The sequence below is a fragment of the Aythya ferina genome (assembly GCF_964211825.1).
Source record: "Aythya ferina genome assembly, chromosome: 3".
Taxonomy (NCBI): Eukaryota; Metazoa; Chordata; class Aves; order Anseriformes; family Anatidae; genus Aythya; species Aythya ferina.
The window spans coordinates 87489948-87515080 of NC_140298.1; the positions used below are offsets into that span (position 1 = coordinate 87489948).

General features: G+C 43.1%; 2 protein-coding genes across 3 annotated transcripts; both read left to right on the top strand.

The window, feature by feature from the left end:
- The first annotated feature begins 41 nt into the window (after positions 1 to 41).
- Positions 42 to 16193, top strand: LOC311434644 (uncharacterized protein). Its single transcript, XM_084514936.1, has 5 exons — positions 42 to 148; positions 664 to 820; positions 1003 to 1049; positions 10922 to 11038; positions 11255 to 16193. The coding sequence occupies exons 1-4, from the start codon at positions 105 to 107 to the stop codon at positions 11019 to 11021; spliced, it is 348 nt and encodes a 115-aa protein (XP_084371062.1). The 5' UTR covers positions 42 to 104; the 3' UTR covers positions 11022 to 11038; positions 11255 to 16193.
- A 3225-nt stretch (positions 16194 to 19418) lies between these two features.
- Positions 19419 to 23998, top strand: EEF1A1 (eukaryotic translation elongation factor 1 alpha 1). 2 transcript variants are annotated; one of them, XR_014691615.1, is made up of 8 exons: positions 19419 to 19548; positions 20328 to 20519; positions 21349 to 21528; positions 21662 to 21958; positions 22207 to 22357; positions 22521 to 22823; positions 22993 to 23271; positions 23596 to 23998. XR_014691615.1 is itself a non-coding variant. In XM_084514935.1 (8 exons), the coding sequence occupies exons 2-8, from the start codon at positions 20376 to 20378 to the stop codon at positions 23718 to 23720; spliced, it is 1389 nt and encodes a 462-aa protein (XP_084371061.1). In that variant the 5' UTR covers positions 19420 to 19548; positions 20328 to 20375; the 3' UTR covers positions 23721 to 23998. The 2 variants fall into 2 exon arrangements, 1 of the variants encoding a protein (XP_084371061.1); XM_084514935.1 differs by having other exon boundaries at positions 19420 to 19548; positions 22521 to 22777; positions 23037 to 23271.
- The last annotated feature ends 1135 nt before the right edge of the window (positions 23999 to 25133 follow it).

Below are 25133 nucleotides of genomic sequence, written 5' to 3' on the forward strand. Positions count from 1 at the left end.
GTGCATCTGTTGTTGAAAATAACCACCTCCCTGAAGTTAGAATATCATCCTCAAAATATGCTGAACAAGATTGGTGGCTGGAGTAAGGAAGGGTTAATGTTTTCATGAAAAATTGCCTGCTTCAGGAGTTTCTTGTACAGCTTTACAGGTGAGTACTGTCTTCTGCCTGACACTATATTAAAAGTAATAATTTTGATTTCTGTCCACAGGAGTTTATACTCTTTCAGTAACCTTGATTTAAAAATTATAAAAACAACAAAAACAGTACTAAATAAACAAAACATTTTGGGGTATAGCTTAATTAATGCTGGCAAAATATTTTCTGCTAATCCTTTTGGATGAGCCTTCTGAGCTGCAAAGCACACGCTGCTGGCTCATGTCGCATGTTTCATCCACCAGTACTCCTAGGCCTTTCTTTACAGGGCTGCTGATAGTGTTTCTATTATATTATGTTACTGTATGCGTAGACCTCTCCTTCAGTGTCACCTCTGTTTAGAAATGTTTCCCATGTTATGTATTTTCAAAAGTACTGATGTTTTCAGTGTCTATGTTCATCTCTTGTGACACAGGATCTTGATTAAAACTAGGCAGTTTCTTGTGGTGACTGTTTTTTCTGGAGAACAACATCCATGATTATTTTTTTTGCTGCATTTTTTTTAACAGATGTACCAAAGTAAGGAGGTGTGCTCTCCATACCATCAAGAAAACTCTAATTGGGATGCCTTCCTGGAATGAGGGAAGTTCTTTCAATAAGCAGATATTCTTCATTTCAAAGCAGGAGTTGAATCACTGCTTTGGGAGCAAGTTTAAGTGTCGCCAGGTACTTTTAAGTGCATTCTCCTCAATGTCTCCTCCTGACACAGTTCTGCTTAAGCATTTCTTGGAGCATTTGGTGCAAAATTCTACCAACATTAGTAACAGAGATGAAATAACACTTAGCAGAATATCCTACAGCATGCGATAAAAGTATTGACCTGTGATCTTAACCATGCTCTTTTACAGTCTGGAAAAGTGCCTTGGTCACTCTTGAAAAGACGAAAGGCCACAAAGTAATTGGTGGTTTGTTTGTTTCGCTTTTTCAATTCCCTGTTTATTTGTGCTAAGGGTACCAACTGTTAGTCATGCCTCTTAAAGTCTGAAGTATTTGCCACCCAAAAAATTAGTTCATTCGTGTAGGCTTTTTAAGTGCTAAACTAGTGAAGGTTTATGCAATTTTTCATACTGTATAGGGATCCGTGCATGGTGCTTCCCCAGCTACATGTTCCTCTGTAACTGGTGACAGCTGTATTTGCTGTGTGAAAGGGTTCTCTTACTTAATATCCTAGCAGTTGAATTCTCCTGTGTTGTATCTTTTTCTGGCTTCTTTTCTCAATCACTTATTTACTTATTTGCCAATTTATTCTCTCTACTTTCTAAGAATGTTTGATTCCATGATAAATGAACTAACCTCTAACAAATCTAATATGTTTAGCATTTGCCAGGGAGGAAAGCTGTAGGTAAGGAAGTCTACACATTGCGCAGGTAAGTGAAGTTTGAATGGAAGGGCATTGTCTTCTGTTAGGTCAGCTGTAGCTTTTGGGAAAGACAGATATGTTTTTAAGCTTCAAGGCTAACGTTGTACCTTGTGAGCGCAATCATCACAACTAAAGCCATGCTATCATGTTTTTAAAGCTGTAACAGTAAGGAGTACCTTAAAAGGGTCTCCCATTTCTCCTGTGTACCTGTGCCTCAAAAAATGCAATGCCTGGTTTTAGTCGTGATGTGAGAGCAATCATGAATCAGTCAAAAAAAAAAAAAATCAGTCAAAATAAGTAAGTCAAAATGATTCTAATAGTTGTTAGCTGGGCAAATCATATTTTGAGACCTGTCAGTAAAGATGCTATTCATACAAGGGCACTGGCCCAAATTACACTGAAGAAAATATGTCTGACTTAAAGCTAAGGATGTAATTTGCAATGAACAATTTGGAACTGATGTATTTTGCTACTGCTGAAAAGAAACCACCACACTAACAGTATTATATACCAACAGTGAAGTAGATAATCCTGAAGACACAAAGAGGATTTTGTGGGAATAAGTACTTACAGAGTAGTTGGTTAGCCTCATGTCAGTCTCTTTTCTGTAAAGAAATATAATGATCCATTTACTTAAAAATGCATTTGTTTAATCCAAATCAGAGCGTGCTAAAATCAAATCCAAGTTTACAGATTTGTCTACTTCATGCTTCATTTGCATAACAGTTATTAATATTTATGCTGTTGTGTGTTTAGTAATTCTGAAAAATAGCCTAAGAAAGGATTCACTTATTTCTGTTTTCCGTGATGGTGTACATAGTCTGTTGCAGAAGTAATTCTTGCCATGTTTAATGTGAGAGTAAAACAATGACTTATGTTTATTTGAATTTCTTGCCCTGCACCCTGCAGAGTTGCATGTAGCCTTAGTAACTGGTTTAGTTCAGGGTGTTAGTTATTAACATTTTGTAAGATTCACATAGCCAGAAAAGGAACTGCAAGAAGACACCAGCAATTATTTAAATCCTAGTGGCATAGCAAATGGGGGTGGGGGTGGGAGACACAAAGACATACCAGAGGATTAAAAAAAGTGCTGGCTGGAGTGAGGAAACTGGAGACCCTCCCAATTAAATCACCATTGCAACCTTTCCTTTACCCTGCAGCATAAAATTTTTCCTCTGCTGCCATAATGGTGGTTGGTCATACGTTTTAAACAAACTATTTATGCATGAATCAACTCCTCAACACAGAAATGAATTTTATCAGCTTTCAATTGAGTAAAACTGTTGATCTGATGTAATCTTGGTAATCTCTGACAAGCTCAAACAAACATCTGGCCAATATAGTTTTCAAGAGTCATAACTCAATCGAGTGAAAATTGTTTCTTCAGGGAAAAAAATAAGTTATTTCGACATGAAAATTTAACAGTTTGGCTATATTGGTTAGGCAAGACTGTTCTGAAAGAGCTGCTCATATTTTTGAGCAGCAATTTTCTTTATCCCTCTAAAGTTTTAAAATAAAACTGCTGATCTGATTTTTGTTGCTTCTCAGTAGCATGCTTAATAAAATTATCTATTGGCTGAGTTCAGGCCTGGATCTGACACAAAACATGAAAACTCAGCAAAGTGATTAAAAAGAAGATTCAGGCACTGATAGGCATTTTCAAGTGAATGCAGGTTGACTTCAGAATAATGGTAATTTTGCTGTTACTGCAACGTAATCTGTTCCTGGTTACAAAACATTGCAAGAGAAGGTGCTTGGGAGTTGCCCAAGGCATAGCAGTAGACATAAATGTAGGTTATTAAGCCAAAATTTTGTTTGTCTTCTCCTCCCATTAAAAGATAGCAATTTGCTATAGAGTAGAGCTGTGTGAAGAGAGATAATAGCTTTTCATAAAGCATTGTAAAACTTGGAAGAAAATTTCATGAAAGGATTTTTTTTATTATTTGTTTTGTGGCATACAAAAATTTCCGTACGGGTACTTCAGAATAGAAAAATATATATTATAACATGTTCTTTTCCTAAATTGAATTCAAATGTAGAAAATGTATTCCGCTCAGCCAGACTTGGGTAATATGTTTTCTGGTGGAAAACGTGGTTCTGATGATGTTTCTCTGACCACTTCTTCTGCTGATCCATTCCAGCAGTAAGTGACTAATCGCCTTCTGAATCATCTTACTAACTCAGAAAACAGAGACAGAGATTTTTGCCAAAGCCCCATCATTCTCCCACTGCTTTTTGCGTGGCCATCTGGGCTTCAGGGAGAACAAGAAGTGACAAGTGCATTCTGTGTCTACAAGTTTAAACACTATACTGACGGGGGGAAAAAAAGACCTTTCCATGTATCCTAAAAAAGGAAATTAAACAAGAGTCCTGCAACAACTGATAATCTGTTAGCGTTTTAGGGAAAACACAAGATCCCAGAAATTGCAGGTAGCTTTTGTGGCAGTATAAAGAGAATAATTGCTATGGCCATCTTTAAAAGGAAACTGAAATGGAGCAACTTTTGCAGCAGAACTCAAGACCTAATTCTGCCAGTCCCACTGAGCGGTAAGTAGCTGTAATGGCATTATTTAAGCAAAACCACTTCAACTGACTTTTTGAATGAAAAGTAGGGGTGAGGGGAAGGAGGGCATTTCCTTTAATAACACCAAAAAAAGTCTCGTCTTCTGAACAATCTTCAAATTGAACTGTATGAAAGTAAAAAAAAAAAAAACAAAAAACCAAACAAACAAAAAAAAAAAAAACACATCACCATGTGAAATTCAGTTCTGATTTGACTAACTTATGGTGCTGTCAAATTTGCATGCTATGCATGGTCAGCACGTCTTGCATGCTTGTTTTGTTGAGCTGGGAAGTACATAATAACTTAAAAGGAAGATGTTGATTTTTACTGTCCAGTAGAAAGGAAGCAGTAATGTGTTACTCTATGTAGATAGGATGGAATCTAAGGCTAATAGCTGTTGTGAAGGAATTAATTATTTACCATAGCCTGATTTGCCCTTGAGTCCATCTCTGTCATTACCTTTGTCATTGCTGACATTCATTTTGCACAGTTAAGATCTGCTTCTGCAGTCAGCTGGCCTCACTGAAGGCGTGAGACTGAAGCTGATGACTTCTGACTATCTGTAACTGGTCCTATGGTGAGCTGAAGAATCAGTTCATTGGGAATGGTTATGGAAAGGCCTAATTGCTTGTCTTGAGTGTTTTTTTTTTTATGAGTGCAGTCTCTTTCTCTTTTCTTTCAGATTCATAGATGTGCATAATTTGCAGTCTACTTCCCATGCAGTTACTTATGTTAATATTTTCTGCTATGAAAATAGCTTTGCTCAAACTTAAAGGCCCTTGTGTGAAGAGAAGGAGAAACCAGGCTACTTGAATTGTCAATATATAGCTGACAGTTGCTAGGCATCTTTGCATGGTGTTGAAAGGAGAGAGAAGAGGCAAATAAGAGATGTTAATAGCAGTAGAGAGGAATCAGATTGTATCCACACAGGGATAGTGATGTTAATCTAATATCTCTGCGTGGACTCATGTTGATGCAGATGGATCTTTAGGCATCTATTGAGCACTAAGCATCTGCTCAAGTATTTTGCTGTAGTGTGACCTAAAGCCAAATCTGTGAAGGAGGTGGCTTGTGGCAAAGCTGTGGTGTCATGTAATTGGTGAAATATGTGTTTCCAGCAACAGGTCCTGTGGCTCTCCATCCTGGTCTGAAGCTCTCCGTCCCCTGGGAGATGTTTTGGTCTGAATTCCTGTGGGCAGAGGGTGGGTGTCAGCCTGGTCCTACTTTCTATCATGGTAGGAGAAAAAGAACAAAAGAATCATGCTTACCCCCTTGTTTTAAGAGAAAACTAGCATTTTTTTGTGGGCTGCTTACCTCGTCTGTCCTCTGTGATCCTCAAAAGCTGAGAATGAGGACTGTGTGATGATGGTGAAGCAGTGAAAGGCTTAGGCAGAAAACAGCTACCAAGCAGCTGTATCCATGGTCTGTGTGGTTGCCTGGGTGCAGCCAGCACCAGAATGGGGAACGAGAGAGTTTTAATGTGAAAAATGGACCTGTGTGGGCAGACCTGTCTCCAGAGCCGGGCAGCAGCTGAAATTTTGACTGCTCTAGTCAAAGGGTGTGCAGAACATGTTCACTCAAGCTTAAATGTAATAGATATCTGTAACTTCGCATACATTCACTGGATTCAAAGTATCCCCTTTTACTGGAAAAGCAGCTACTCTGTGAAAATCAATCCACAGCCGTCTTGCTCAATCAGTCTAAAGAACATAACTAAAATCACTAGGCACAGGAGCTGTGGGTCCTACCCTAGCTCTCCTCTTAACGGGGTGCTAACATCAAAGGTTACTTTTGACCATCGAAATGCCGAGTGGTCACAACACAAGCAACCACTTTGAATTGCTGAAATTGAATTGCAAATAGCAGCTGGCTTCACTTCTAACTGAGGATCCAATGTAAAAAAAAAAAAAAAAAAAGGGGGGGTGGGGACCCAGACCAAACAAAATTCCAAACTAAATCCATCTGTCTGTGTCTGCTCAACGAAAGCGAAATGCTAAGCGTGGCTCTTTGAAGCCGAGATGAATGTTTCACTGTTCGGAGAACGTGCGGCCTGCGCAAACACACTTGTACGAGGGCAGATGTCTTCCTACAGGAGGGAAAAAATAAACCTCTCTCTGCAGGTTTCCTCCGTGGTGCCTGTTTTAATTCTTCTGAGTCGGGAACCGGGAGTGCAGGCAGGCGGGTAGCGAGCAGCTCTCGCCCCGTGGCGTTTCGGCTGAGTCATGAGGTACGGCCACGGGGCTTTGTCTCGGGGCACTGGGCAAGGAGGCCGCCGTTTGCAGCACAAAAGCGGGGATTTGGAGTTCGTCACGGGGCAGTGCTGGCTGCTGCCCGCTTCTGCGACAGCAGGAGGCCGCAGCAGGCCTCTGCCCTGGTGAGGCTGCCCCACAGCCAGCACCCATCCCACTAGCCGCCCCACAGCCAGCTCACATGCCTGTGAGAAGGCCCCAAGGGCAGATCAGATAAGGCAATCTTTAAAAAGTAGGTAAGGAAGCCCTTTTTCCCTAGCATACAGACTGTTAAAGTGCTGATCATTCAGGAGTCTCAAGATCAGTAAGCTGACAATTAGCCTGATCAATAAATCCTGTTTATTTTCACTCTTCACATAGCGAAAAGCATCTCTCCTGCACTTGCTTTTGATCTGAGAACTGCTCTCAAATTAAGAGGCCTCAGTCGGGCTGCACAGGGTACTTTGGGGCACTTCACCCCCGCATGGTGTGTTTGAAATCACTGCCTCCAGCTGTAATAGTGTCTGAGAGCCTTTGCTTGCAATGACAATGGCTTAGAGTTGAACCCTCACCCTTAATATCATCCTCAAAAGAAAATGGTCCAAGGGTGGCTCTGCTCCTGTAGAGGAGCAGACCTACTTGACTCCTTTGGAGTAAAAAATTACCTGAAATATGTTGTCAGAAACGTATCGGTTTATGCTATATTAACAGTGCATTAATAAAGTGTGAAGAGCTAGTGTCTGTGCATCCAGTGTTATCCATCTGAACAACTTCATGTGCTTCCCAGGTGTCTTGGCAAAATCGTGGCTTACTGTCTTATTTGGGTGTAGCATCCCATGGGTACGAGGCAGCCACCAAGGTGGGGGCAGCTGGGGAGTGGGCACAAGTACAGAGAGCAAGCAGCCTGCTGCTCTTCACAACCCACACATGATGCAGAGGGCTGTCTGCAGCCCCACTGCTTCAGAGAGGTCAGCTTGCGACAGCTAGATTATTGCTGATACATGCTTTCAGTCCTCAGTGGAGAAAATTGTTCACCTCTGATCTTACTTTTCTTTGCCAGGCTGATTATGGGTTTGGTTCCCTTTTGAGAAAGGCTCTTGCATCTGGAAACTAGGTAGCACAGGAGGGGAACCAAAAGCTAAGCACTGGGTAAGTTTTTATCAAAGCACAAACTGAGGCTGTGGTGCAGCGATGAGCAGCAGCGCTGGGAAAGGCTTCCCACCACGTGGTAAGGCTTTCTCCAGGAAAAGCCTTTGGCAAGTGCTTTGTCAGCTGTCTGCTTAAAGTCAGCCTCGTGTTTTGTATTTAAGTTAAAAGTGACAGATTTGTTAAGGATATCTGTATGATGCAGGTCTGGCTTTACAGTTAAGATACAAACTGGCACTTACATGATGAGTTTCCAGTGTAGTCTAATTCTGCTTAGCATTTGGGAAAAGAAGATAGTATCTAAACTCTTATTTTCTGTACAGTAGGTGAGTCTATCATGTGACTCTTCATAGTAATTAAATATTTGACATCCACACATTGCAGCTATTCTCTTTTACAATAAAATTCAACAAAGCATAAAACATGAGACAGGCAGATACAGGTACAATGGCCTAAACTGTCTTGCTTATCAAGAAGGAGGGAATTAAAAGACAGAAGTTTGTGTGTTGTATTGCTCATAGTAATTCCCAATGTAGGAGTTCTTGTGGGTGTTTGACTTGCAGAGCCAAGCGATGAATTTATTCTGGTTATCTTTATTTTGGGTGACTAAGCTTTCTGTCATTTTATTCCACCAGACTATGGAGGTGAAAAACCTACTGCACCTGTGGGTAGTGTTTGCATTTACACTTGTATTTGATCTCACGTGCACTGCGAAAAGTGACTTCCCAATGCTCGGAGCTGTACTCAGTGTTCTTTCTGCTTTCTGAAAGGGGCTCAGGATGGTTGCTTTGTGTATGTGCATTAACTTTTTTTTTTTTTTTTTTTTTTTTTTTAACTTTGCACTTCTTGTTACACTCTGAACAAATGTTAACGCTGCAGTAGAAACTGTATATGCATCACCTTAACCACAAAAGATGTTATGCTGATAAACATTTTGCTTGCGTCTCCAGCTGCGGTGATATGAGGCCTGCTTTACAATTACCCATTGGGAATTTTGTGTCTATTTTGAAGCCTCTGACATGCCTTTTAGAAGGTAACCGAGAGCTGTATACTGAGGCTCTCAACTGCAGCGATGACAGATTGTAGGATTTTTGATGTTTCTTTTTTTTTTTTTTTTAAACCTCATGGGTACTTTTGTTCTGAGACCTGCCTAGCATGTCGTAAGAACGACAGTGTTATAAATCATGCCGTCCTACATAATCACTGTGGTTTACCTTAATAACCCTTGTAAACCAGTTCCACTGTTGCTTGAATGGTAGCTGGAGTCTTTTCTATTCTGCTCAGAGTAGCAGGATAGAACCATCTCAAGCCACCCTATGCATATTTTAGGGTAAGATGCTGATGATATGCTGTGCTTTATGCTGGGTATCACTGGTAATCTCTGTCTGCAGTGAGAAACAGACTTGGACTTTTTAGCACAGGTTTGTGGTTTCTCTTTTCTTTTTCAGCCTGTACTTTCCGCATTTTTAAAAAAGGAGTGCTCTGGTCTCATACACAAACGGGTGACTTCGGGGAGATGTTCCTATGCCCTATAAATAGCAGGGGAAGCCCTGCGGTGAGCGCGACGTAGGCGTTGCCTGGCGTTCCAGGCGTGGTCTGCCTTCAGTTTCTCTGAGCCTACCCAGAGAGAAAGTACCTGGGGTACTTTCATTGCTGCCATTTGGTCATCTCCAGTGACTCCATCAGCAGCTGTTTGGAAACGGTGCTGGGGACTGAAGTGATCACTTCAAAGCCCTGGCGCAGAACTCCAGGTTCATTGGGGCACTTCTGTGGTTGTTGCTTATTCAACGTACTAAAAGAATGAATTGAGTAGAAAGTAAAGACAGCGTAATCAGGTGTACTTGTTCCATATTGCCGTTAGCAGGTCAATGGGTGTACCTGGGTGTTGTCTCTTGCTGCTTGTACTTGAGCTGGTACTTGTCAAGTCCCAATCCCCATCAGCAGGCATTGTATATGTGCACAGCAAAAAAAGAGGAGGGGCAGAAATTGTGTGTTTGTGTATAAATTCCTGAATCAGAACTCAGAATAAGAGACTACAAAAGCTGTGACAAGATTAGGGTGATGTTGAGATGACTAAGATGGGCTGACCTTGCCTAGCTGTGTACACAGCAGAAAGTGAGTATAGTATTGTAAATCACAGAACTTAAGAATTAGCAGTGGAGAAATAGACTTGCTGTGGGCAAATACTCAGAGACTTTTTAACAGGTACATAGAGCTTCATAAAGTTTAAGCATGAAATACCAGTCTGGGCTTCTTAGGTCTGTCTGTAGCACGTGACAGGGCCTTGTTCGGTTTTGATAGTTATAATGGCCATGTTGCTTAGTTGAGAGAATAATTCAGGGCACAATTTCACTTGGTAGCTAATCTGATATAACTGAGCTTTGCCACCTAACCCCACTTCCTGGGGGTTGAGTCTGGGGTTGTGTGGCCTTGGAGGTAACTGGGCCAACTAGATAACTGGGCAGCTTCAGTGCTGTCACACCCCTTTCAGCTGTGCGGTTGTTAGATCCAGAGCAGGAAATAGTTGGATAGATCAGGGGAGGAAAGCAATTCTGCCAGCAGGTATTGACAGCCGCGGAGGTTTAGCTTTTGACATGGATTGACACCTTTCTGCTCCCTGACCTCAGATGTACGCTCAAGAGGAGGGGCTAGGACTCATTTTGGAGTACACACTCTGTTTCCTGTCCTGTTCTGGGGATTGTTAGCGTAGTTCCAGCTGAGCTCAGAGAGGAATGATTAACAGCTACATCTTCACTGCCTCGTGCTGCAAAGGTCAAAGTAGACGCGGTTGCATCAGTGCCGAGTGTAGTGCTGCTGGAGCAGGAGGCTGTCTATACCCCTCCTCTGTTGAACAGTTCGCTTCCCCTGCCAGATTCCTGTCTGCCTCGCAGGAATGCCATTACCATGAGCTGTTTCTAAAGAGGATCCCACGAGGGAAGGAGAAAGCGAGTGAGCAAGAGTTTCTGCTCCCTCGCTTCGTGCGGGCGTGAACGTGTTGCTGGGTGGCATGACTCACCGCGCGGCCCGATGAAGTCAATGGGATGTGCGAGCTTCCAAAGCCAGCACAAAGTATTTCCCTTAAATAGTGATTCTGCACTTTAATGACTCGGCAGAGCTAAATTTAGAGGTGGATCCAAGATGTGCTTTGTAAAAAGCAGCGTTTCTTTACGACTGCCGTTCCCCCACACACACGATGCCAGCGTGCGCCCCTGCGAGTCCTCACGGCAGCGCTGGTACCTCTGCGTGGTGTGCACACAGAGAGGGCTTTTAATGTGACTGACAGCAGACGTACATAAAACAGCTGGGGGCTGATTTAATATCCTCCATGCTGAATTGAAAACAGCGTATGGGATAAAAACCTCAGAGTATGCTTTACACTTCTGGATGCCTTAGGAATCGGATAAAATGTGGCGTGGAGGTTGCCTGTTTGCTCAGATGGACCTCTGAGGTCTGTCTGCTTTCCTCAACAGGGATCCCGTGGTTCCTGTTCCTGGTTTCAGCATTACATGCTGTCTCCTGCCGAGAGAAGAAAAGTTCCTGTTCCAGGCAGCAGAGGACAGTAACTCATGACTTGCTAATATGAACCAGTTTGTGGGGTTTTTTTTGTTTTTTTTTTTGTTTTTTTTTCTAACCTCTACTTTTCTGGCTTGTGCCACAGCCACATCCCTAAGCTAAAGGATCGGTCTCCTATAGTTTGTATTCCTGCTGCCTCTCCTCCCCTCTCTATCCTCTGCCTCTGTTCCCCAGGGCTGTGGCAGAGCCTGGCAGGGTGGCATGTCAGCCCTGGCTCCCTTCCCTCACAGATTTGGCCTCAGTGCTGATTCAACACTCGTTCCCAGTTTAAAGGGGACGAAGTCTACTTTATACGGCGTGTGTGATACCGGCTTTTAACCCCTGAAACACCGTTCCCCTGTGGATTGCCTCGCAAAGCCACACCTGCTGTTTTTCACAAGAGTTGTTACGGAAAGGGACTGCGAGGAGTACCAGCGCGTGTGGACTGACCTCCCACGTAACATCACTGTGCTGATAGTCCTTGCCAAGGTAGCGCTGCCCGTGGGAAAATCAAGCATGCTGTTATTTTAGCATTCTTCTGGTTGTTGTTGAGAAACCAAACATGTTTTCCAGCATTTCACTTTGATAAGAAACCAGTGCTGGATGAGTGCTTTATAACGTAACGCTAGGAATCCACGCGGTTCCTAACACTTCTAGCATAACCTGCTATATGTAGTGGCAGGAGGAGTTTGTGGTACAAAATTTCTTCTCCCCTTGTCATTTGTAGTCTAACTCCTCCTTGGTTAGAGAGTTTAGGAGTGACTGTCCCATTTCCTTCCACACCTCTGTTACATCAGGCTGTCCTTCAGCTCTTCAATAAAATGTATTCAGTCATCTAGTGCAAAAGATGGAATTTACGCTGGCAGGTGCAGTATTAGTGACTGAAGTATTCGTGATTTTCTATTCAGATGTGACTATCACTAATAAGGCTGACGTCTGGCTCATATAAGCATGTTGAAGTCCTTGGGGAGATCTTCTTACCAAGATAAACAAGGTGGGCAGGATTTATGGTGTAAGAAATTCATTCATGATCACTCAGCTCTTCTGCGTAATGTAAGCCTGTGGAAACAAAGGCCTGAAGAGACTTTGAGATACCAGACCCATAAATCAGGAATTATCAGTTATACTTGAACCACTCCTGATAGGTATTGAGCTGCTTGTTAGAAGAAGGGGGTTGGGAGATTCCACCATCTGAGCACAGAATCTGTTCCAGTGCTTTAATTCTCCATCATTTTCCCTAAATATCTATTTTACAGCTTCAGGAGAAGCCCGGTTCCTGACTCGGTGCAAGAAGAACACTCCTCATGCCTCTCTCTCTGCAACACCCTTTTTAAAGCTGCTATCATCTCTCCCCACAATCGGAGGACTGTTCTAAGCTAAAAATTAATGTCAAATACGCTTCAAAGACCAACTAAAATTTTTGACTTTCTTCTGGATTGTGTCACATCTTGAGAGGTGACTCCTAAGCTGGACAAAGTATCCAAGCAGAAGCTTTCATCAGTGCTAAGTAGAATGGAAGGTTTATTTCATGTATCTTCCAACACTTCTGTTTATACACCTCAGCATGTTTGCTTTTTTCACAAGAGTATGGCAGTGTTGACTCATGTTCAGCTTCTGATCCACTCTAACCCTGGGCCGTTTTCTACAGGATTGCTGGTTTGCTGCTGTTTCTCCTGTGTTTGTGCAGTGAACTGCAAAACAACAAATATTAATCTTGATTTATTTCCTAATTATTGTAGACCATTGCTCCAGCTTGCTCATGTTACTCTGAATGCTGCTCTTGACCTCTGAAGCGCTTAATCCCCCTCCCAGCACGCAATTTTGAATGATTTTTGTATGTATTTATACCCGTATATCTGTATGGTGGAATAATGTCTGTGCACACAGGCAGATTTGCTACAACCTTCCGTAGTGATACTACCACTTACTTTCTGTGTGTGCCTTTTTCAGCTGGTCTCTCACCGCTATTATTTTGTCCAAAGTTTGCTGAGCTTAGTTCTGCAAGCTGCGTGCAAGGAGTGTCAAGTCTTCCCCTAAGTTAAATAAATCCACATTTCTCCATCCACGAGCCTGTTAAACCTGTCACAGTAGAAAAGATGAGTTTGATGCAATCTGCTCCTAACAAGTCTGCAGCTGTTACTTATCAATCCATTATCTCCTTAAAACCAGTTCATTTGTTCCAATATATTTTTCCAGGAACTGAAATTAGGCTGACGGCTCCATAAGTGCCCAGCTTGTGCGTGCATTTTCTTTTTCATTCAATTTATTTTTTTTTCCCTATTTTTCCAGTGTTCTGGAACCTTCTCCATTCCGTAGTTTTCAAAGATAATCAGTAATGGCTCCAAGATAGCTCTGTCTGGCCAAATACTTCAGAAAGGCTGTATTAGTCAGCTAACTAAAAACAAAGAGTTTTAGGTAATGGCCTCTCCTGTTTCTAGCATGTACGCCCTCCCCCCACATCAAGTTCTTTCTCCTTTTGTGTTCAGTTTTTTTTCGTTTGTTAAGTTTTGTTTGCTTGTTTTCTAGCATAATTAAATGCGGAGCACTGCTTCATCTGTTGACTTACTGCTTTTAGCAAGCAGGTCCCATTGTTCGTTGCCAGTTACAAATAATCAACTTCTATTTCTATCCTAATTTAACTACCAATAGCCTCGAAACTTTTTATGTCATCACGTCCAAACTCATGACCCTTCCTTTACATGATTTTCTTTCCAGAGACTGAGCCAAACTACCTTTCAGTCAACCCAGTATAGATTGAACAGGGCAAGTGTAAGTACTTTTCCAGATCTAGATTTATTCCCATAGTTCTCTGAAACCTTTCCAAACATCGTATGTTTCAAATCTAAAATGGCTGAATAAATGTCAAGCATATACTAAACTAAATCCAAGCATGACTGCTAAAAGACTTGATCTGCACCACTTCTGGTGACTGTGGTTATCACGTAGCAAGAATCCTTTAAGAGTGAGTGCAGTGGAAGCTGATCAATAGCATGAGTGATGCCAATGCTTGAAGCCATGGCAACGTCAAGATAGGAGAGATCAAGGTGGGAGAGTGGAACTAAGGATGGCACTTCATCCAGAGGAACATCTGGACGTGTCTGCACCATCCTTAGTAGCACAAGTCTCAGGTACTGCCACCTTCCTCCTCTGGCCAATCCATCCACTCTCCCCAGTTCATAGGAGGCTTTAGTGGTCTGCACCAAAAGCTCCTTTATGTTTCTCTCCCTTGCAGCTTTCAGCAGCATCTCAGGTTTTCTTTCTTCATATAAAGCAACCCCCTTCTAGGAAATCTACCTTTAAACTTTGCCTCCTTCCTTGAAATTTTGCATTTTCTTGGGTCAGTAGGAGAGGCAGAATGAGCATCTGCAAGATGAGAACAGGGAATTTTAGCTTTTCTGTCAGTGAATTTCCATCTTGCTGAGTGCACGAGCCAGCTCCAAAGGCAGCAAATTACCCTCATGAGTGGACATTCAGCAAAGCTATCAGAGTATATGGCTCAGTTGCTGGTAAGGGCCCAGCAGAAACCTTTAAAGCGTGTGGTCAGTGAGTGAGGAGTTGAGGTACCACTTAAAAGTTTCATCTCAGACTGATCAGTGTGAAAGTATGAATCAGTTGCTTAAGGCAAAATGACTTTTAGCACAACAGACCAGAGCTTTAAAATGGAGTCTTGGAAGAGAAGTTCATGGTAAATTAAGAACAAGAGCCAAACTGACCATACCCACTGCATTTCTGTTCAGCACCTGCCTCTGTTGGTATGTACAGTGCTCTATTTTTTATACTCACACGTAGGCTGTGCTTTGAATTGAACTCCTAGAAGGCCTTATCAGTTACCTTCCTTTATGATGTCCAAAATGTGGTGGGATGCAGTGAAAATGTGCTCCCATTCAGGGAAAAGGAGTAAATGCCCTAGCCTCTTTGCTGTTGCAAAACACTAATGTAAAACCACAGAACAGTTTAACAAATTACATTGTTTCTCTGTAATAGTGGTGGTTAGTTCGTCAGCCCTTCACCTTTATTCTGCATCAGAGTCTAGAAACAACTCTTTGCCTGGAGCCAGGTCATCAGCTGGTATAAATTAGCCTAGCCCAAGTGAAGGATGTGAAGCTTTGTCAGGTAGCTACACGTGAAGGGTCTCTTCTTGGTAGAACCAAAGCAGCGATTGCCTCTTGAATCTGATGTCCTCGAGTTGTCCACATGTATCTGTTCAGTTCCAAGAAAAAATAAGAAAAAAGCCTTACTGAAGCAGCCATACGTGAGGTTCATTCCTTCCCACTTTAAACACTTCTACCCTAAATCAGATGTTTTCTTCTTCTAGTTCAGTAACACAGGGCTCCACAGCACAGAAGTTTTGGCGAAGGACGGGAGGTTTCAATACAGCATCTCCAGAACGTCCCTGCCCACTCTGCTACGAAACCTTCGGTGGTGTAATGGTTCAAGTGGTACTAAACATTCAGCATAGATGAGCCTTCTTGCACTGAGGATAAAATATGGTTTGAAAAGACTTCTTTAAAAGCAGGCTGTCCTCTGAGCATTAGTGCTTCACTAGTTGCAAGTGCTATAACTGGAAGAGTGCTGCTTCCCCCAGGAATCTTGTTTTATGGGAAGCAATACCTTCTTAAGAGGCTCACTTTAGGTTATTCAGAAACTTTTGAAAATGTAGATGCTTATTTATCCCAGCAATGCTCTTGATACTGTTTGAAGGCCACTCTCCTGGGCTTTCTACTATAAAACCCTGTTTTCTGAATCTGTAAGCAAGGTCAGCTTTGAGATCAGGCAAGGTTGTTCAGGGATTTATCCAGTCCAAGTCTTCCAAGAGTGGAGGGGTTTATTTTGTGCTCTCTCCTGAGGATGTAACTTAGAGTGTATATATTTTATTGTCTCTTCCCTTTACCAAGTGATTTCATTTATATAAAAATACCATCTTCTAATACAGAACTAAATAACATTCAAAAGCTTTTTTTCAAGTGGTTCCAATTCAATTAAACTTTTTTTTTTTTTAAGTAGGTTCTCTGTCTAATCTCTTGCTGTGTGAATAGCACAGTTATTCTATTGTTCGTATATTTATTAAACGAATGTAAAATCTGCTAGTAAGTATTAGGATGGTGTAGGGGAAGGGATTTCATAGCAGATGTAGGTGCTTTTTATTTCTATTACAAACCAATGCATTAAACAAGTACAAATGGAACTAAAGCTGTGTGCTCATGCTATAATTTGTTGAACATTTGGGCTAATGTACATACAGTTAAAATTGTAATGTTGGGATTAGAAAGTATTTCACAGTAAGAATGAGGTTAATTGTATTACAGAATAATGCCGTGTACCAGAATCGGTTTTTGCTAATCACCAATTACAATTGATAATTTGGGATTACTTTTCCACCAGCTTCTGAAAGTGCCCTCAAGAAATCTTAGTGCCTCTTCCATGTACAGGGAGCTTGATAAACTGCATGTATCAGATCTGTGTTTAAAGTCTCGTGCTTCTGAAGTCTGTTTGCTTACACTCCTGGATGACCTTGTTCACAGCAGTTGAAACAGTCATGTAAGTGCTGGCTACCTTCATCTCTGCACAGGAGTCTAATCAGAAAGATGCCACTTCCACGTGTATGTACTCTTTCGAGGTACATGATGAGAACATTTTTTATTTCCTGGTGTGATGTCACTGACTGTGACTGTGTTCTAAGATTATAGCACATTCCTCATGCTATTTAGTCACACATTGAAATGAAAGTAGTGCTATTGTAATTAGTGTGATCTCAAAATCCAGTTAACATTTATATTTAAAGGTTAGACTATTTGGCTCGGATATACTGACAGTATAACTTCATTTTAATATCACTTTGTTTGAGATTCAAAAACTTTTTAAAAGTGGTTATTCCATAGGTTCCCACAATACAGATGCTCTAGTGAACACTGGTATGTATTCTTACACTTCAGGCATGTCTGGACATAGGTTATTTCAGTTTAGCATACTCACTATGCTCACTAATGGTCAGGGGAGAATGAGTGATTTTTTCCCCACATATTTCTGAAGCCAGGCGGGATTTACTAAGCAAGACTCCAAAACCTGAAAGACCTTGAGTTCTTGAAATCTCTTATCTCTGTTTCTTCACAAGTTTTTTTTCTTATCAAAGAGATTAGTTTTGCCTAATGAGCAGAATCTAAAATTTGTAACAGGCTAAATAGGCTAAACAGGCTAAATGGATGCAAATGCACACAGGATTTAGTCCAGTATGTGCCTATCTGTGTTAGTCGAGAGGATTCTGCAGAACGCATTTCCAGAGAATTATGTGAGGCTACTCCTATATCTGAAGCTCCCCAGCTGTATAAATATTTGGCAGATTGATAATGGGAATGTTCCACTAATAGAATGGACAATGAAAGATAGACTAGTTGTTGAGAGAGTAAAAGCATGTAGTGGACTGATTACAGAGGAAATAATAAAATTCTTCTGAAAATTCAATTAAAGAAATGGAGGGAAAAGGCTTTTCTTGAAGGCTTTTAACTAGGACATGGCTAAAAGATTGTCCAACACGTTCAATGATTTTCAGCTATGTAAGTTGTACAGGAATTGCTGTCTTCAGAAATACCTAGTTCTAAATGTCTGTATTTATGAAATAGTCTTTTAAGCATGTCCCTTAAAAAGAAATGTGCAGTTTATTATGGGCCACGTCAGAAATCAATAACACATTTCCTTTCTCCTCCCCCATTGCGGCAGAAGTCACTGAAAATTTTAAACTACATTTTTGTAGAATGGATACTTTGTCAGATCAGTCCATTAAAAATACCCCCTGCTGGCATACATATTTCAGAAGCTAACTCAAAACAATTGTGTAAAGTAAAGCTTTTTAGCTGTGTTTACAAACCGCCTTTGCTTTATAAGAGCCCCCAAAAGCTAACTTTCTTACCAATTTTACCCCTTGTTCCTGAGCCATGAAATCACTTTAGGATTATGCATTTCCATTTTAAAGAAAAGGGACCCTTCTCCCTTTCCCTCATATAAAATACCTTCATGAATTTTACACCTGAGTGTAAGTTTCGAGAAAAGCTGAACCCTCTCTAGCTTCCCCCCCCTCCCATCGATTTCTGTGTTTAAAAAAAAAAAAAAAGGGGGGGGTGGGTGGGAAATAACACCATGATGACTTTATTCCTCTCCTAAAAATGACTGAGATTATTTAATGATGTCTGAACACATTTGCAGGTTTTACTCAGTGAAACTGAGTTTTTGTTTAAAAGGCATATTCTAAATTTGACATCTTCTCTAATACGTGTCATTTCTCAAAATTATGTTTGTTTGTTTGTTCTTTCCAAGTACACTTTTATTTTTTAAATCTTCCATGTGGAAAAACAGCAAATGGAAACCTTGTGCTTCTATAACAGTCCATGCAGTACTAAGCTTGCTGCTCTCTCTACTGTGCTGATTTTGATGCTGGATGCATCTCAGCTAAGGGACACTTGGAGACAAGTGAAAGTGTAGATTCATCACGTGGGTTTTTTTGGTGTGGTTTGCTTTGATTTATTTACTTATTTTTTGTTGGTTGGGGGCTTTTTTTTTTTTTTTTTTTTTTTTTTTTAAACAAGCTGTTTTGGTGTTTTAAAACTGCCAGGTAGAGACCATGCCAAAAAAAATGAATGGGATTATAGTTGGGTGTGTATAGTGAAGTAACAATTTACAACACCGGTGTATCAAGAAAGAAGAAAAGGAATATATGTATGAAGGAAGAAAACAGACCATGTAGGTTTGTTTCCTTTGCAGATCATTTTAAAAGAGCCAACAAAAATACTTGTTCATCTTCTCAGCTTAATTTCGCTTAAAAAGGTGTGTTTGGGTTTGAGTAATTAATGGATTTTCTTCAGTTAGAGGTGAGTAAACTGTGCATTTTCTTACTTCAGTAAGAGGCGAGTAAAGAATGGGGGTAATGTACGGGAACCACGAGGGCTTTTATTTCTGATGGTGTGGGTTGTTCCGTGACTCCTTGCCCTCAGAGTTTCAAAAATAAAGGGTTAGGGTACATTTTAGTGGCTCTCATCAGAAACTTTCACCCATGAAAGTACAGAAGAGGGGCACGTTGTGCACTTTGGGATCCTGGCACAGAAGTCAGACCCTCGGTGCCTCGGTGCTGCCTTGGTCACGTCTGAAGCACTTGGGCTACAAACACTTGGGATGCCCCTCCTGAGGCATCTACCTCCGTTTGTGTGACTTGTGAGACAACTTTTTCTTTCTGGGGCTGCAAAAAAGACCAAAAAAGATGGTTTTAAAGAAAGAAACACAACACAGCTCCCTCCCGGGGCTCACTAAGCCCCCCCCTGTGCCTCTACTCCCCCCCGGGGGCTCTCGCAGCCCCCTCAGGCCCGGCCCCACCCCCCCCCTCCAGGCCCGGGGCCGCCGCCCTGTGCCCGCGCAGCGGGGCCGGGCCGGAGGGGGCGTGGCCACGGGGCCGCCGGGAGCGGTGACGTGTCGGTTAGGCCCCGCCCCCGGCGCAGGGTATATAAGGGGCGGCGCTCACGCCGTCGGTCTTTTTCGCTCCGGGTTCGCCGGCGTCGTGCAGGTGAGGCGCGGCCGCCGCGGGCCGGGCCGGGCCTGGGGTGGGGGGTGGGGGGGAGGGCAATGGAGTGGGGGGTGAGGGGAATGGAGGGGGCTGCGGGGTCGGTGAGGGGAGTGAGGGGGGTGAGGGGATGCGGGGGGTGAGGGAAGCGCCGCTTCGCTGTGGGATGGGTGCGGGGTGCGGCGCTGGGCCGCGGGGGGGGGAAGCACCGGGGGGGAGGGGGCTGGGGAGCGGGGTGAAGGGTGGGAGGTGGGGGGGGGGGGTACTGGGGGGCGACGCCTCGGGGAAGGAAGGAGGGAGGGAGGGAGGGGGGGTGCTGGGGGGGTGGGGGGTAGGAAAATGGCGCCCCGCGCTTCCTGCCACAAAATGGAGGACGCGGCGGGCCCGGGCGGGGTGAGGCACGCACACAAAGGAGCGGGGCGGCCCCGCCCTCCCCGCCGCACCCCCCCCCCCCCCACCTCCTCCCGGCCCCGCCGCTGCCGCCGCCGGGGGTAACTCGAGCCCGAGGAGCCGCGAGGAGGAGGAGGAGAGGGAGGGGGCGACGCCGGGGGGCGCTCGGAAAGGGGAGGGGGGCGCCCGGGCTGCTGCCGCCCGCCCCGCGCCGCTCCGCTCCTCCCCTCGGCGGGGCGGGGCCGGGCCGCGGGCCTCAGGGCACGGCCGGGCCTCCCCGGGCTGCCCAGGGCCCCCTCGGGGAGGCGCTGCGGAGGGAGGAGGGGAGGGGGGGTGGTGGGGGAAGCCATCGGCCATCAGGGGGTAACCGGGCTGCTTGTGGGACCCGGCAGGTGTCGAGCGTCTTTCTGCCGCAAGGGAGAGCGTAAGCAGCGTGGAAAATGGGTAAGGAGAAGACCCACATCAACATTGTCGTCATCGGCCACGTCGACTCCGGCAAGTCCACCACTACCGGCCACCTCATCTACAAATGCGGGGGCATCGACAAGAGGACCATCGAGAAGTTCGAGAAGGAAGCCGCTGAGGTGCGTGGGACGCCCATGGCCAACAGAGCTGTGGGCATGGGTGAATAAAAAGATTTAAGTTGCAAAACTATTAAAATTACAAAATGGATCGGGGTTACAGGCAGTTAAATTGAAATTCTCCCTCTAATTAAAAAGTGCTAAGGCATGGAATCCACCACAGTGGTTGGTTATGCTGAAGTTGTGAAGTGCAAAATGGAAGGCAAAGGAAGGTGCTCCAGAGCTACGTCCATGTAGTGAACCTTGGAATCAGAACCCAACTGGAGTTGCCAGCTTCAGTCTTGGCCTACATTTAGCTGAAGATAAACCTAATCATCACAACTGCGTTTATCTCTAAAAACAAGTTACCGATTTTGGTACTTGAACCTGTAGGAAGTCTGCAAACATTAATTGTTTCCATACAGTAACAAAATAGCTTTCAATGAGCACATCACAGGATGAAATGCAGTGAATGCTAGGCTTGCATGGCTGTTCAAATGCTGATTTTGACAGGGATTATGTTAGTAAGAGAACGGAAATCCATAGTGGACACTTGATAGTAGGACTTGGTCTTAAGAGATCTATCCTAAAGAGGTGATAGTGCAATTAACAAGCTGACAAGAGGGCCAAACTGTCAACAGGTTAAATAACAGAAAGCAGTTGGCATCTCTCACTGGTTGTGCCAAGTGTATCCATGCCAGTCTTTGTAAGACACAGCGACGTTTTTCAGCATAGATCACTTACTATTTTTAGCTTTTGCCTCTTAGCCTGTGTCTAGTTCACAGTCTTTCTGAAATAAATGCAGACATGTATTGAAAAAAACACAGAATAATTCTTTTTTTTAAATCTGTAGATGGGCAAAGGTTCCTTCAAATACGCCTGGGTCTTGGACAAGCTGAAAGCTGAGCGTGAGCGTGGTATCACCATTGATATTTCCCTGTGGAAATTCGAAACAAGCAAGTACTACGTCACCATCATTGATGCCCCTGGACACAGAGACTTCATTAAGAACATGATCACTGGAACTTCTCAGGTAGGGAAATAGAGCTAAGGACTTGAGAGTTTGGGCAGGCTCTTCCTTAGTTGCTTTACTGTGAGGGAGTTCCCCTGACATCGTGGCATATGTGTAGGCATTATAATGAAGGCTTTTTTCTTCCTTTTCAAAGGCTGATTGTGCTGTCCTGATTGTTGCTGCTGGTGTTGGTGAGTTTGAGGCCGGTATTTCCAAGAACGGGCAGACCCGTGAGCATGCTCTTCTGGCCTACACCCTGGGTGTGAAACAGCTGATTGTTGGTGTTAACAAGATGGATTCCACCGAGCCACCTTACAGCCAGAAGAGATACGAAGAAATTGTCAAGGAAGTCAGCACTTACATCAAGAAAATTGGCTACAACCCAGACACTGTAGCTTTTGTGCCAATCTCTGGTTGGAATGGAGACAACATGCTGGAGCCAAGCTCTAACGTACGTTTAGCATTTCTTAATATAAAGACATTAAACTTTGCAGTATTGTAGAGATCAATTGTGCAATGGATAATGCATGTTCTCTTAAATGTAATGATCTGAAGTGCGGAGGTCAGAATCAAGTTCCAGCACTTGACGAGTTCTTAATCTGTAATAATACGATGAGTGCTGTGGAGATAAATTGCTTCTTTCTAGCTTTACGCTGTTAAAGTGGACAGGCAGTGATGCTTGGGTTGTCTTTATTACAGATGCCCTGGTTCAAGGGATGGAAGGTTACCCGGAAAGATGGCAATGCCAGTGGAACCACCCTCCTCGAGGCTCTGGACTGCATCCTGCCACCAACTCGTCCAACTGACAAACCTCTGCGTCTGCCTCTTCAAGATGTCTACAAAATTGGCGGTACGTGTTCCCAAGTTACTCACTTAACAGCTAAGGCATGAGACAAATGCAGTTTTCTGCCTGAAAACCAAGTAGAAAGTGTAAAATACTTCCTGGAAGTGTTTTCGCTCTGCCCGTAAGGGCATATAATCACTGGATTACTGAGATCATTTCTCTTCTGCAGGCATTGGTACTGTACCAGTTGGCCGTGTGGAAACAGGTGTCCTGAAGCCAGGCATGGTGGTTACATTTGCCCCTGTCAATGTAACAACTGAAGTAAAATCTGTTGAGATGCACCACGAGGCCCTGAGCGAAGCTCTGCCTGGTGACAACGTCGGCTTCAACGTGAAGAACGTGTCTGTGAAAGACGTTCGCCGTGGTAACGTTGCTGGTGACAGCAAGAATGATCCTCCAATGGAAGCTGCTGGCTTCACTGCACAGGTGACTTTTGAAGCTCTTGGAAGATGTTACAATCTAGATGTGGGTTGTGAAATATTAGAATTCTGCTTTTAAAAAAAATTTCTAAAGCAGTAGGATAACCTGTAAAGTAACACAGACCTGTGTTCTGAGATAAGATTTGCTTTAAGCAAATCAGTGAAAGTTGAGGCTTTATAAGACACCAGTCTGTTGTAGGAAGCTTTTCAAACTTATCCCAGTGCTAACTTCATACTTTGCTTTTTTTTTTTTTTTCTTCTTCTAGGTTATTATCCTGAACCACCCTGGCCAAATTAGCGCTGGTTATGCCCCTGTGCTGGATTGCCATACTGCTCACATTGCTTGCAAATTTGCTGAGCTCAAAGAGAAGATCGATCGTCGTTCTGGCAAGAAGCTGGAGGATGGCCCTAAATTCCTGAAATCCGGAGATGCTGCCATTGTTGACATGATTCCTGGCAAGCCTATGTGTGTTGAGAGCTTCTCCGATTATCCTCCTCTGGGTAAGGTGTCTTTAAAATGTGCTTAATGCTGATCTCTGGAGAAGATGCCTGATTTCTAGTAACAGGATGCAGTTTTTCCTGTAATATAACACTAAAAGTTCTGAATTCAATTGAAACTTAAAAAAGGAACCGGAACTTTGGTGGGACTGGGGGGGTATTCTCTAGATGACATAGCTGGATGTTAATGCTGCAGTCACATGCAGCTACTGTCCTAGAGCAGCAGCTGCTTGCTCAGCCAATGCTGCGTGTTGGTGCCATGTAGATAATGCTGTGGGATGTGTAGCATGAGACAAAAGTCATAAAAAACCACTTCTCTGTTTGCAGGTCGTTTTGCCGTGCGTGACATGAGACAGACGGTTGCTGTTGGTGTCATCAAGGCAGTTGACAAGAAGGCTGGTGGCGCTGGCAAGGTCACAAAGTCTGCCCAGAAGGCCCAGAAGGCTAAATGAAAATTCTGTACATCAGCTGCCACCTCAGTCGTAATCAGTGGTGGAAGAACGGTCTCAGAACTGTTTGTCTCAATTGGCCATTTAAGTTTAATAGTAAAAGACTGGTTAATGATTACAATGCATCGTAAAAGCTTCAGAAGGAAAGGAATGTTTGTGGACCATTTGTTTCGTGGCAGTTTAAGTTATTAGTCTTTAAAACCGATAAATTTTTTAAAAATGGAAACTTGACCAAAAATCTGTCACAGAATTTGAGACCATTAAAACAAAGTTCAATGCTATGTCTCTGTGTTCTTTGGGTTAACGTTAACTTTGTAGAAAAACCTACATACAGGCCTTGTGGGAAAAAAGAAGGATGAATACTTAGAGTGCTCAGAAGTTGTGAAGCAAATACTCAAGTTTTTTGTTTTGGAGTAGAGTGATGAATTTCAGCTGAGGATTTACTTTTAGCTGTATCTAAGCCTTAAAATCTCATTTCTGCGGTGCTTTTTTTCTTTAAAGATGGTTTCTAGATAAGATAGCACAACTGCATGGTAACATCTGCAGTATGGTGCATTCTGTAGTGCACTGAGTAAACCAAAAACCTTGCTGATAGCGAGAGGAAATAATGTGAACAGAAAAAAAAAACAACTTGCATGAGCAACAGAATTACAGTGGGTTCCCAGTTAGTTTTGTACATGTTTTTCTGATGGTAACCTGAAAATGCTTCCCTTGGGGGACTGGTTAACTGTCATGTAGAGACCTTTAATGGTTAAACAGTTCAATTTAAATGGCTTTCAGTACATTGCAGAACATCTGATAGTCACGTTTCCAAAACCAAGTTTGAGGATTCTTTGAGGCAATCCCTGAAGGACCCCCCATTATGGCATCTTGCTCAGTTTTTATTTCAAAGCTGAGAGAAACTGGCAGGTACTTGACTGTCTTCAAACAGCATGGTGTTTACCTGTCGTGTTTGATGGCTTTGAATTTAAATTTGGGGTAAAAGATGTTTATAGGGTGTCTGCTAGAAAACGTACTGGAGCATTTCCCAGAGTGATGTGATAAATGCACACTGGTTAGGTGAGTCCCAAATGGTGTGGTGAGGTTTGTACTTGGTGCATCAACAATAGGGATCCAGAGCTTTGGATCACTCGGTTGAAGTGGAATTGGGTAACGAGTCAACAGGTTGCTATTAGTTAATAGATAAATATTGAGTTAAACATTTTGGGAAATAAGAAATGCCAGCTATATTAGATGATGGTTCCAAAATAAGATTGAAGACTTGCTTTGAATCACTAAATGCAGATGAGCAGTTAATGGATAATCAGATCTGACTTGCATAACGATAGAGTTGTTTTACTAACCTTTAACTTGGTTTCCCCACATAAGTCTGAAGAGAATTGAGTAGCTTTGAGGGATTACTGTTCCATGGCACCA

Coding starts and splice junctions, on each gene's coding strand:
- LOC311434644 (XM_084514936.1), top strand. CDS start 105: ATGAAAAATTGCCTGCTTCAGGAGTTTCTTGTACAGCTTTACAG. Junction 149..663: donor TTTCTTGTACAGCTTTACAG/GTGAGTACTGTC, acceptor TTTTTTTAACAG/ATGTACCAAAGTAAGGAGGT. Junction 1,050..10,921: donor AAAAGACGAAAGGCCACAAA/GTAATTGGTGGT, acceptor TTTCCTCAACAG/GGATCCCGTGGTTCCTGTTC.
- EEF1A1 (XM_084514935.1), top strand. CDS start 20,376: ATGGGTAAGGAGAAGACCCACATCAACATTGTCGTCATCGGCCACGTC. Junction 20,520..21,348: donor TCGAGAAGGAAGCCGCTGAG/GTGCGTGGGACG, acceptor TTAAATCTGTAG/ATGGGCAAAGGTTCCTTCAA. Junction 22,778..23,036: donor CTGCTGGCTTCACTGCACAG/GTGACTTTTGAA, acceptor TTCTTCTTCTAG/GTTATTATCCTGAACCACCC.